The 12,500-nt window shown below is 36.0% G+C and overlaps 1 protein-coding gene across 1 annotated transcript in view; it reads left to right on the forward strand.

Annotated features, from left to right (window-relative positions):
* LOC141345406 (tyrosine-protein kinase CSK-like) overlaps positions 1-12,500 on the forward strand; it is a 67,388-nt gene that overhangs the window by 52,553 nt on the left and 2,335 nt on the right. Inside the window, exons 8-15 of the mRNA XM_073850257.1 lie at positions 670-898; positions 4,552-4,645; positions 7,023-7,088; positions 7,228-7,327; positions 8,849-8,939; positions 10,758-10,831; positions 10,924-11,119; positions 11,280-11,366. Coding sequence (XP_073706358.1) covers positions 670-898; positions 4,552-4,645; positions 7,023-7,088; positions 7,228-7,327; positions 8,849-8,939; positions 10,758-10,831; positions 10,924-11,119; positions 11,280-11,366 — 937 coding nt within the window. The remainder of the gene's footprint in view (positions 1-669; positions 899-4,551; positions 4,646-7,022; positions 7,089-7,227; positions 7,328-8,848; positions 8,940-10,757; positions 10,832-10,923; positions 11,120-11,279; positions 11,367-12,500) is intronic.

A 12,500-nucleotide genomic window follows, 5' to 3' on the forward strand; every position in this document is an offset into this window, starting at 1 on the left:
CAAAACCTGTGTGGTAAGTCCTTCTTACGTTATACTAGTTCGCTGCAGTATAACGTTACACAGAGCACATGCATCACAGTAGTGAGAGAAAAAAAATCAAAACGGCAGATTCAACAAACCGCATATTAAAAGCGGCTAGATAATAAATGATAAATAAATGAAGCGGCCGTAATTAAATATATATTTCCTCTATGAGTTTCCTTACAGCTGTGTGAGCGAGCCGCTCTGTGAGACAGCCAATCAGAGCAGAGCTCCTCATTATTATGCAGGAACCTTCCAAATAAGGCAATAACAGAGCATTTCATTCGAGGGACAAATCCTAGGGTTGTAAATGGACCTGTAAAATTTAAAATATTGTTTCAATGCATTTTATGGCACCTTTAAAACCAACAGCATTAATGTTAGCATTAGTCCAGAGAAAAAAACATATTATATAACTATAGTTACTAATTCTATACTTAACTTGAAAAGCTAACTTTAAATAAACTTTAATTTTCTATAAAGCCGCTTTGGAATGATTTATATCGTGAAAAGCGCTATACAAATAAACTTGAGTTGAATTGAACTTCGATAGAGACTCACCTGAAGTCTCTCTATACTGTATATGCGGTATGATCTCATAAAGGTCAGAAAGATAAACTAATCTGACTGTTTTCTCATTGTTTGTGTTTTGGTCAGATGGTTTCATGGTAAGATCACGCGTGAGCAGGCGGAGCGGCTGCTGTATCCGCCAGAGACGGGGCTGTTCCTGGTGCGCGAGAGCACGAATTACCCCGGTGACTACACGCTGTGTGTGAGCTGCGACGGCAAGGTGGAGCATTACCGCATCATCTATCACGGCGGGAAACTGTCCATTGACGAGGAGGAGTACTTCGACAACCTCATGCAGCTGGTGGAGGTGAGTGAGTGAGTGAGTGAGTGTGTGTGTGTGTGTGTGTGTGTGTGTGTGTGTGTGTGTGTGTGTGTGTGTGTGTGTGTGTGTGTGTGTGAGTGTAAGAGTGAGTGTGTGTGAGAATGAGTGAGTATGTGTGTGTGTGTGTGTGTGTGTGTGTGTGTGTGCGTTAGTCTGCAAGCGTGAGTGTGAATGTTGTGTGTGTCTGTGAGTACCTGTGTGCATGCGTGAGTTGGTATGTGTTATCATGCATGTATGTGAGTTTGAGGCCTTGTAAGCATGCATGTGTGTGTATGTGTGTGCGAGTGTGAGCATGCAAGTTTTTTTGACAGTACCTGTGTGTATGCAAGTAAGTGTGTGTGTGTGTGTGTGTGTGTGTGTGTGTGTGTGTGTGTGTGTGTGTCTCTGTGTGTGTGTGTGTGTGTGTGTGTGTGTGTGTGTGTGTGTGTGTGTGTGTGTGTGTGTGTGTGTGTCTCTGTGTGTGTGTGTGTGTGTGTGTGTGTGTGTGTGTGTGTGTGTGTGTGTGTGTGTGTGTGTGTGTGTGTGTACCTGGTATTCATCACGTTATGGGGACCAAATGTCCCCACAAGGATAGGAATACCAGTAGATTTTGACCTTGTGGGGACATTTCTTAGGTCCCCATGAGGAAACAGGCTTATAAATCATGCACAATGAGTTTTTTTGAGGAAGTAAAAGTGTGCACAATCTCCTGTGAGGGCTAGGTTTAGGTGTAGGATAGGTGTAGGGCCATAGAAAGTACGGTTTGTACAGTATGAAAACCATTACGCCTATGGAATGTCCCCATAAAACATGTAAACCCAACATGTGTGTGTGTGAGAATGAGTGAGTATGCGTGTGTGTGTGCGTTAGTCTGCAAGCGTGAGTGTGAATGTTGTGTGTGTCTGTGAGTACCTGTGTGCATGCGTGAGTTGGTATGTGTTATCATGCATGTATGTGAGTTTGAGGCCTTGTAAGCATGCATGTGTGTGTATGTGTGTGCGAGTGTGAGCATGCAAGTTTTTTTGACAGTACCTGTGTGTATGCAAGTAAGTGTGTGTGTGTGTGTGTGTGTGTGTGTGTGTGTGTGTGTGTGTGTGTGTGTGTGTGTGTGTCTCTGTGTGTGTGTGTGTGTGTGTGTGTGTGTGTGTGTGTGTGTGTGTGTGTGTGTGTGTGTGTGTGTGTGTGTGTGTGTGTCTCTGTGTGTGTGTGTGTGTGTGTGTGTGTGTGTGTGTGTGTGTGTGTGTGTGTGTGTGTGTGTGTGTGTGTGTGTGTGTGTGTGTGTCTCTGTGTGTGTGTGTGTGTGTGTGTGTTCGTGTGTACCTGGTATTCATCACGTTATGGGGACCAAATGTCCCCACAAGGATAGGAATACCAGTAGATTTTGACCTTGTGGGGACATTTCTCAGGTCCCCATGAGGAAACAGGCTTATAAATCATGCACAATGAGTTTTTTTGAGGAAGTAAAAGTGTGCACAATCTCCTGTGAGGGCTAGGTTTAGGTGTAGGATAGGTGTAGGGCCATAGAAAGTACGGTTTGTACAGTATAAAAACCATTACGCCTATGGTGGAATGTCCCCATAAAACATGTAAACCCAACATGTGTGTGTGTGTGTGTGTGTGTGTGTGTGTGTGTGTGTGTGTGTGTGTGTGTGTGTGTGTGTGTGTGGGAGTGTGAGTGTGAGTGTGTGTGTGTGTGTGTGTGTGTGTGTGTGTGTGTGTGTGTGTGGGAGTGTGAGTGTGTATACATGGTGTATGTGTGAGTATGTGCTAGAGGAGCGTGTCAAGTCACCTTTATTTATATAGCGCTTTTAACAATACAGGTTGTGTCTAAGCACAGCAGTGTCAATAATGCAGAATTGTAAACAATCAATTTTCAGTTAAAGGCAGTTCATCGCTGAATTCAGTAATATCATCATCCAGCTCAGTTCAGTTCAAATAGTGTACGATATCGCTGAAAGTGAAGTGAAATGTGTGTGTATGAGTTTGTGAGAATTTAAGTTTGAGTGTGTGAGTGAACGAATGCAAGTGAGAGTATGTGTGACTGATGTGTGTTTTGATGCATTCCTCTCATTCTCTCGTCTTGTTTCTCATTCTTGTTTCATTTTCTCTCACTGACGTGCCATAACAAGCTGCTCATGAATCAACGTCACACACACATCTTGTGAAACCACTGTAAACAAGAGTAGACCTGTGTGTGTGTGTGTTTGCTCATGAATGTGATTCTGCCCTCTAGTGGCTCCTGTGTTTCTGTCAAACCCAAGCAGTGATGATTAATGATGCAGTTTAGATGCATCCCATTCGAAACTTGTCGTTTCGCATTTCAGTGAACAGAAGAGTAAAAAAAAAAAAATAGTTCACACGAAGACTTTTTGAAAACCCTTTTGTTTTGCATCTAAATTTAAAAAGAGCCAAAAATAAAAAATATATTTATAAATAATAATTTAAATTAAGTTACTTTTTCAAATTAGTAACACCAGTCACTTTTCCCTCATTTATTGATTAAAAGCTCTCCTGTCCCCATGTTGAGAGAAATCAAGAGTAAGATGTTCCTTTAGTTCTAGAATAAATGTGAACATGCATTAATTCATCTCACTCACTAAAAAACTGATCCAGTGATCTTCAAAATGAATAAAAACACTGAAATTCAACACAAACCTGCAATAATTAAATATGTTCAATAATACAAATATCCTTTATGTGTTTAATCCCATTTTATTAACCGATGTCTTTGCTGCCTACCTTCGATGATCCAATTCATCCATACTAATAAGAACAAATGACTCAAGATAATCTAACATTTGTTTTCCTTTTTTATTGCTGAAGAGTTGACATTTGTTCTTCTGCGGTCTACTGTACAGACGTCAGTTTGCTTTTCTCTAAACCTGAGGCTTTTGCTGTGAAAAGGCTTTTACATTTGACAAAAATACAACTTTTTATATTAAAAACAAACAAGCAAGCCCTGCCCAGATTTACAAAGTAATGCAAAAGTAACCTAACGCATTACTTTCCAGAAAAAGTAACCAAGTAACGTCATTAGTTACTTTTTTAGGGAGTAACTCAATATTGGAATGCATTACTCTTAAAAGTAACGTTCCCCAATACTGTGTGTGTGTGTGTGTGTGTGTGTGTGTGTGTATATATATATATAAGCTTTTCAATAAATGACACAATTAAACAGACATGAAGATTAAAATGTTACAAAATATATTAAAAAAATAAAACAAAAACCAGTCCGTGTTTATTGAGCTCGTTGATCATTGATTTTATTTATGATTTGATGTGTTTTGTCATTTTTTTTTCTGCTTCTGAATGTTTTTGGTCAGTGGCATGAAAACGAATTCTGCATGGACTCTGCAAGACATGTTTTGTTTTTACCGGAAACATCTCATGAGAGCGCCTTAAGCTGAGTGTGACCTCTATCCCAGCATGCTCTGCTCCCTCGGGCTGCTGTCCTTCACTCTTCCCCTCCGTCCTCCTTATTTTAGGCCCACAGTCTCTGTGCCTTTCCTCTTTCACATGTTCACAGGAAGTGCTCTGACTGCTGCTCTGACCACTGAGCTCAGTTCATTACTGTTTCTGTGTGAAACGTGACTAGCGATAACTGTGTGTGTGTGTGTGTGTGTGTGTGTGTGTGTGTGTGTGTGTGTGTGTGTTTGCAGCATTACACTAAAGATGCTGACGGTCTTTGCACGCGACTCATCAAACCCAAGCTGATGGAGGGAACAGTGGCGGCGCAGGACGAGTTCTCCAGGAGTGAGTGTCTCCTTCAGCTTCATTTTAGTATTATTTAGTCACTGTTACACCGCAAAAATGCTTTTTTAACTTAGATATCTACAAATTCTTAAATCAAGAAGGATTCTCTAGACGAGTAAAAATTATTGTCTTGTTTTCTGAAAAAAAAATACTATATACTGCTATATTAGTATTTTAAATTTGACTATTTAGATTTAATGCTAATAACTTGCTAATCTTGCTAGCAACATGTTATTAACTTGCTAATCATGCTAACAACATGCTAATAACTTGCTAATCATGTTAGCAACATTTTATTAACTTGCTAATCATGCTAACAACATGCTAGCAACATGCTAATAACTTGCTAATCATGTTAGCAACATTTTATTACCTTGCTAATCATGCTAACAACATGTTAGCAACAGGCTAATAACTTGCTAATCATGTTAGCAACATTTTATTAACTTGCTAATCATGCTAACAACATGCTAGCAACATGTTATTAACATGCTAATGATGCTAGCAACATTTTACTAACTTGCTAATCATGCTAACAACATGCTAGCAACATGCTAATAACTTGCTAATCATGCTAGCAACATTTTATTAACTTGCTAATCATGCTAACAACATGCTAATAACTTGCTAATCATGTTAGCAACATTTTATTAACTTGCTAATCATGTTAACAACATGCTAGTAACTTGATAATCATGCTAGCAAAATGCTAATAACTTGCTAATCATGATAACAACATGCTAGCAACATGTTAATAACTTGATAATCATGCTAGCAACATGCTATTAACATGCTAATTATGTTAGCAACATGTTAGAAAATTGATAATCATGCTAACATGTTATTAACATGCTAATCATGTTAACCACATGCTAGCAGTATGCTAGTAACGTGTTAATCATGATAGCAACATTTTATTAACTTGCTAATCATGCTAACAACATGCTAGTAACTTGATAATCATGCTAGCAACATGCTAATAACTTGCTAATCATGCTAACAACATGTTAGCGACATGTTAATAACTTGATAACCATGCTAGCAACATGCTATTAACATGCTAATTATGTTAGCAACATGTTAGAAAATTGATAATCATGCTAACAACATGCTATTAACATGCTAATCATGTTAACCACATGCTAGCAGTATGCTAGTAACTTGCTAATCATGCTAGCAACATTTTGTTAACATGCTAGTCATGTTAGCAAAATGCAAGTTAACTTGCTAATCATGTTAACAAAATGCTAGCAGCATGCTAGCAACATGCTATTAGCATGATAATCATACTAGTCACATGCTAATCATGTTAGCAACATGCTAGTAACTTGTTAATCATGCTAGGAACATGTTAGCAACATGTTAGCATAATACTAATCATGCTAACTAAATGCTAGCAGCATGTTAATAATGTTGGAGACATGTTAACATTAGTACCTTGCTAATTATGCTAACAACATGCTATTAACATGCAAAACATGTTAGAATCATGATAACAACATGGTAGTAACTTTCTAGTCATGCTAAAACATGTTCATAACTTGTTAATCGTGTTAACAACATGTTAGTAACCTGCTAATCATGTTAACAACATGTTAGCAAACATGTTAACATGTTAACATCCTAATCAAGTTACTAATTTATCATGCTAACTTGTTAATCATGCTAGCAACATGCTAGTAACTGGTTAATAATGCTAGAAACATGCTAGTAACTTGTTAATCATGTTAGCAATATGTTAATAATTTGCTAGTCATGCTAGAAACATGTTAGCACCATGCTAGTAACTTGCTAATCAGGCTGACAGCATGGTAGTAACTTGTTAATCATGTTACAAACATGCTAGTAACATGCTAATTATGTTAGAAACATGTTAGCAACACGTTAGTAATTTGCTAATCATGTTGCAAACATGCTGGTAAATTGTTTGTCATATTCACAACATGCTAATCATGCTAAAAACATGCTAGCAACTGGCTAATCATGTTAGAAACATTATCAACATCTTTTCTAAAAGTTCAAACCTCAAGCTTTTACAACTGCTTTAAACATTGAGGCTTTCTCAGGCCAACCTAGAGTTTGTCTTCATGAACTTCATCTAGTTTATTGAAAATGCATGATTTCATTTTTAGTTCTAGTTGAATTTGAGTTTTTATTTAGTTTATTTCCAATATATAAAAAAAACAGAATGAAAGGAAACACAAGTGCAAGATGAATCTCAACAGGTCGCGGTCCTCTGGTAAAGAGCTTTATGTGAAGCGAGGTTCAGGCTGATGTTGTATCTGTAGCTGCTCAGATCCATCATTAAGCAGATGTTCAGGACTCAATAAATAAAGCAGAAGTGAAAGCAGCTTCATCTTGGTGTTTGTCTTGACAGGTGGATGGGCTCTGAACATGAAAGATCTCAAACTCCTACAGATCATCGGCAAAGGAGAGTTTGGAGGTGTGTGAAGATCCGTGTGATGCTGTGTTTGCATTTGGTGAATAGTTTGTAATCTCTCTCTCTGTGTGTGTGTGTGTGTGTGTGTGTGTGTGTGTGTGTGTGTGTGTGTGTGTGTGTGTGTGTGTGTGTGTGTGTTCAGACGTGATGGTGGGAGATTACAGAGGGACGAATGTTGCAGTGAAGTGCATCAAACACGACGCCACGGCTCAGGCCTTCCTCGCTGAAGCTTCAGTCATGACGTGAGTACAAACAACATACTCTACTGTTATAACCAGTGTTAAGAAAAGTTACTTTTAAAAATATTGCATTACAATATTGAGCTACTCCCTAAAAAAGTCAGTAATTACATTACTTAGTAACTTTTTATGGAAAGTAATACGTTACAATATTCAGTTACTTCCTAAAAAGTAACTAATTACGTTACTTAGTTTTTATGAAAAGTAATGCGTTACTTTTTAAATACGGACAGGGCTTGATTATTTGTTTTTAATATAAAAAGTTCTATTCTTGTCAAATGTAAAAGCTTTTTCACACCAAAAGCCTCAGGCTTAGAGAAAAGTAAATTGACGTCTGTACAGTAGACCACAGAAGAACAAATGTCAACTCTTCAGCAATAAAAAAAAAAGGAAAACAAATGTTAGATTATCTTGAGTCATTTTTGCTTATTAGTATGGATGAATTGGATCATCGAAGGTCGGCAGCAAAGACATCGGTTCATAAAATGGGATTAAATACATAAAGGATATTTGTATTATTGAACATTTAATTATTGCAGGTTTGCCTTGAATTTCAGTGTTTTTATTCATTTTGAAGAACACTGGATCTGTTTTTTAGTGAGTGAGATGAATTAATGCATGTTCACATTTATTCTAGAACTAAAGGAACATCTTACTCTTGATTTCTCTCAACATGGGAACAGGAGAGCTTTTAATCAATAAATGAGGGGGAAAGTAACTGGCGTTACTTATTTGAAAAATTAACTCTGATATTTTCTTGTCAATTAAAAAGTAATGCATTACTTCACTAGTTACTTGGAAAAAGTAATATTATTATGTAACTTGCGTTACCTGTAATGCGTTACCCCCAACAATAGTTGTAAACATCATATTGATTTACATTACAAGCAGCAGAATTTTTTTAATATTCTCACTAAATCAGGCTATATGTGACCCTGGACCACAAAACCAGTCTTAAGTCGCTGGGGTATATTTGTAGCAATAGCCAAAAATACATTGTATGGGTCAAAATTATTGATTTTTCTTTTATGTCAAAAATCATTAGGAAATTAAGTAAAGATCATGTTCCATGAAGATTTTTTGTAAAATTCCTACTATAAATATATCAAAATGTAATTTTTGATCAGTAATATGCATTGTTAAGAACTTAATTTGGAGAACTTTAAAGGTGATTTTCTCAGTATTTTGATTTTTTGCATCCTCAGATTCCAGATTTTCAAATAGATGTATCTCGGCCAAATATTGTCCTATCCTAACAAACCATACATCAATAGAAAGCTTATTTATTGACCTTTCATATGATGTATACATCTCAGTTTTGTAAAATTTAACCTTATGACTGGTTTTGTGGTCCAGGGTCACATATGAGCCACAATATGGGACACAGGAACATGCACAAATGCAGAGTTTTTAAAGTCTGCTGGATTCTGGTTGGCTTTCAGTGAGTTAACGTGTGTGTGTGTGTGTGTGTGTGTGTGTGTGTGTGTGTGTGTGTGTGTGTGTGTGTGTGTGTGTGTATTGCAGTCAGATGAGACACACTAACCTGGTGCAGTTATTAGGGGTGATCGTGGAGGAACAAGGCAGTTTGTTTATCGTGACTGAATACATGGCCAAGGTCAGTGGTGTCGCTCTCTGTGTTGCTGTTAAAAGTTGAGTTGTAAACTCATTTAAGCCAATAGATTGCTTATGATCTGTTGATGAATTACGACAATGCTTGCTGGATTGGTTTTATATTATAATATATTGTAGATGGTTTTAAAAGTGCATGTTTGATCTCTTTTTTTCTTCTTTTTTTGTTTGTGTGTGCAGCTGGAAGTAGTAAAGCAAACACATTTCAAAATAAAAGTCTGTGTGTATTTCAGGTGTGTTTATAAAAAAAGTCCAGGAGTATGTCTGAATTAGGGCTGTCACTAACAATTATTTTGGTAATTGTGTAATCTGTCGATTATTCTGAAAATTAATCGAGTAATCGGATAATTATAATATTTTATGAATAAATTGTTTTTGTTGTAATAAAAATAGACTTAGAAAATGACTTAAAATACTACAATTATTAAAATAATAATTAGTTCAAATAAAGTATCAAATCAAGTTCAAATCATCACAAAACTGTTAAAATACATAATGCGTTATAAACAATAGAGCTAATGTACATTATGCATTATAACAAAGGCCTGCAGAGGGCGCCAACGACCTGATGATTGTTTTTACACTTTCCTCCGTGATCTAATCCTTGTTTAATATTGGCTAAACAACAATTGAACAATTGGCTAATTCAGTTGTCCACTTAATCTTTAAATATTTGGCTATATCTTTGATATAAAAGCTACAGCCACTGTATTTCTTGAATATGTGGACATCAAAACGTAAACTTAGAGTGAGGGTTTAAACTCTTATTTTGAAATTGTGACGAACAGTTAGCATATTGAGAAAGACAATGATGTATTTTCCTGTGTTTGCAGAGGTTTATAAATGATTTACCTTGCAAATCTGATGAAATGTTGCTTATCTTACACACATGTAAATAATTGATGTGCAGATATTAAAACTGCATTGCATAAATTTATTTAATTGATTCGTGGCGTTTGTAAATTCTAAATAGCATTATGCTTTATTATGATTTTAAAATAAGTTTAATATGTGAAAATGTGCCACTTCCAGTATTTTGCTGATTACTCAACACGGGCAAAATGGAATAGATTGAAGGAATTGTTGCAGCCCTAATCTGAATACATTTCAAACTTGCTTCTCATTAATTAGTGAATGTGTAAAAATGTTAAAGTTTTGAATGTTATGTTATTAATATGTTTTTATTTCATTTAGCCTCAATATTATTGTATGAAATTTACATTTACATTTCATTAAAAAGATATAATATGACAATTACAGGTATAAACCCCTTTGGAATGAATGAAATCGAAAATTTTGATTGCTTAAAATCAGTCCAAATTTATGAAATACATTTTTTTTCTAACAAAACAAAACTTTTTTTTTTGAACATAATAAATTCAGTTCACTTGTATAAACCTTAATTTGTAATTTTTGAACTGATCAAATTCAGTGTGTGAGATATAAGGGAAATTCAAAATATATTTCACAAATGTTTTGACACTAATATAACTCCATAGACAGTTTTACATAAAGTATTTTTGACACTAATGGTGCTCCATACACACCTGAGTCAAAATGACCTGAATTTTAAAATAGTTTTAAATCTTAAAAAATAATTATTATTGTGCATTTTAAAGGTTTTACAGCATTTGTTTAATTCCCTTACTAAAACTATGCATTTTTAAAAATATTTTTTATATATGGGGGTCATTTATCGATCATTTAACCAATAATGTTAAGGAAATACTCAAATCCTGCCTGTTTATTAAAAGCAATTTAAGTCATCTGATTTATGTAGTTATCATGTGTTTGTGTTGAACAGGGCAGTCTTGTTGATTACCTGCGCTCTCGAGGACGGACAGTGTTGGGAGGCGACTGTCTTCTAAAGTTCTCTCTGTGAGTAAACGTCTCATTTTGATGCATATTTTAGTCAGTCAGCTGTGTGTCTGTCCGTCAGGATCTTTAAGATGTTTGTGTTTGTGTCGCAGTAACGTCTGTGAGGCCATGGAGTATCTGGAGGCCAATAACTTCGTCCACAGAGATCTGGCGGCTCGTAACGTCCTGGTCTCAGACGACAACATCGCCAAAGTCAGCGACTTCGGACTGACCAGAGAAGCCTCCACCACTCAAGACACGGCTAAACTACCCGTCAAATGGACCTCGCCAGAGGCGCTGCGAGAGAAGGTACTGTTCTGGATCTAATGGATCAGATTTTGTATTTAAAGCATATGAATAATTAGCTTTTGTCCCATCACTCCTGGAGTGAAAAGCTTGCAATCTTCAGAAAATCTCACTGGTACTAGTTTCATGTCATTACTAGATTTTGTTCTTGTGTTTTTTACAGAGGTTTTCTACTAAATCAGACGTGTGGAGTTTTGGCATTCTGCTGTGGGAGATTTACTCTTTCGGACGAGTGCCGTATCCCAGAATTGTAAGACTTTCGTTGTTTTAATCGAGTGTGTGTGTGTGTGTGTGTGTGTGTGTGTGTGTGTGTGTGTGTGTGTGTGTGTGTGTGTGTGTGTGTGTGTGTGTGTGTGTGTGTGTGTGTGTGTGTGTGTGTGTGTGTGTGTGTGTGTGTGTGTGTGTGTTGTGACATTTGGTACTCATAGCTGTAGTGTTTATACAGTTCAAAAGGTCAGAATCTGCAAAATGTTAATTATTTTAGCAAAATAAGAGAGATCATACAGTACAAAATGCATGTTGTTTATTTAGTACTGAAAATAAGAAAGTTGTATTTTGCATTAAAATAATAATTGCTATAATGTTACTTTATTCTTAGTAAAAAATAATTTTATTACTTTATTATTGCAATTTGAAAAATGTGAAAATTCTCATTTTTGCATTATGCAAATAATTAATTTTGAACATGCAAAATATCAAAATGCTTGATTTTTTGTAATTGGAACTTTTAAATCTCAAGATTCAGATGTTTATATCTCACAATATCTCGGAAATATGGAAAAAAGGTCTTTATTTTGAACTGAATGATATATTTCTTATTCGTCCACAAGAGAAAATAATAGCTGAATTTGTCAAAAGTTTACATCCCATTGATTCTTAATACTGTGTTGATGCCAGAATGATCCACAGCTGTGTTTTTGTTTAGTGATAGTTGTTCATGAGTCACATGTTTGTCCTGAACAGTTAAACTGTCTGCTGTTCTTCAGAAAAATCCTTCAGCTCCCACAAATTCTTTGGTTTTTCCAGCATTTATGTGCATTTGAACCCTTTCCATCAATGACTGTATGATTTTGAGATCCATCTTTTCACACTGAGGACAACTGAGGGACTCATATGCAACTATTACAGAAGGTTCAAACACTCACTGATGCTCCAGAAGGAAAAACATGCATTAAGAGAGGAATTTGAAAATCAGGGTAAATTTTACTTAGTTTGTCTACTTAAGTATCTTCTGTAGCTTCAGAAGGGCAGTACTAAATGAAAAAATATGATGTTTAGTCAAAATAAGAAAAATGCAAACATCATTCTGTTCAAAGGTTTTCACCTGCCGGCTCTTAATGCATGTTTTTTTTCTTCTGGAGCATCAGTGAGTGTGTGAACCTTC

This window comes from Garra rufa, chromosome 11 (genome assembly GCF_049309525.1).
Source record: "Garra rufa chromosome 11, GarRuf1.0, whole genome shotgun sequence".
NCBI lineage: Eukaryota > Metazoa > Chordata > Actinopteri > Cypriniformes > Cyprinidae > Garra > Garra rufa.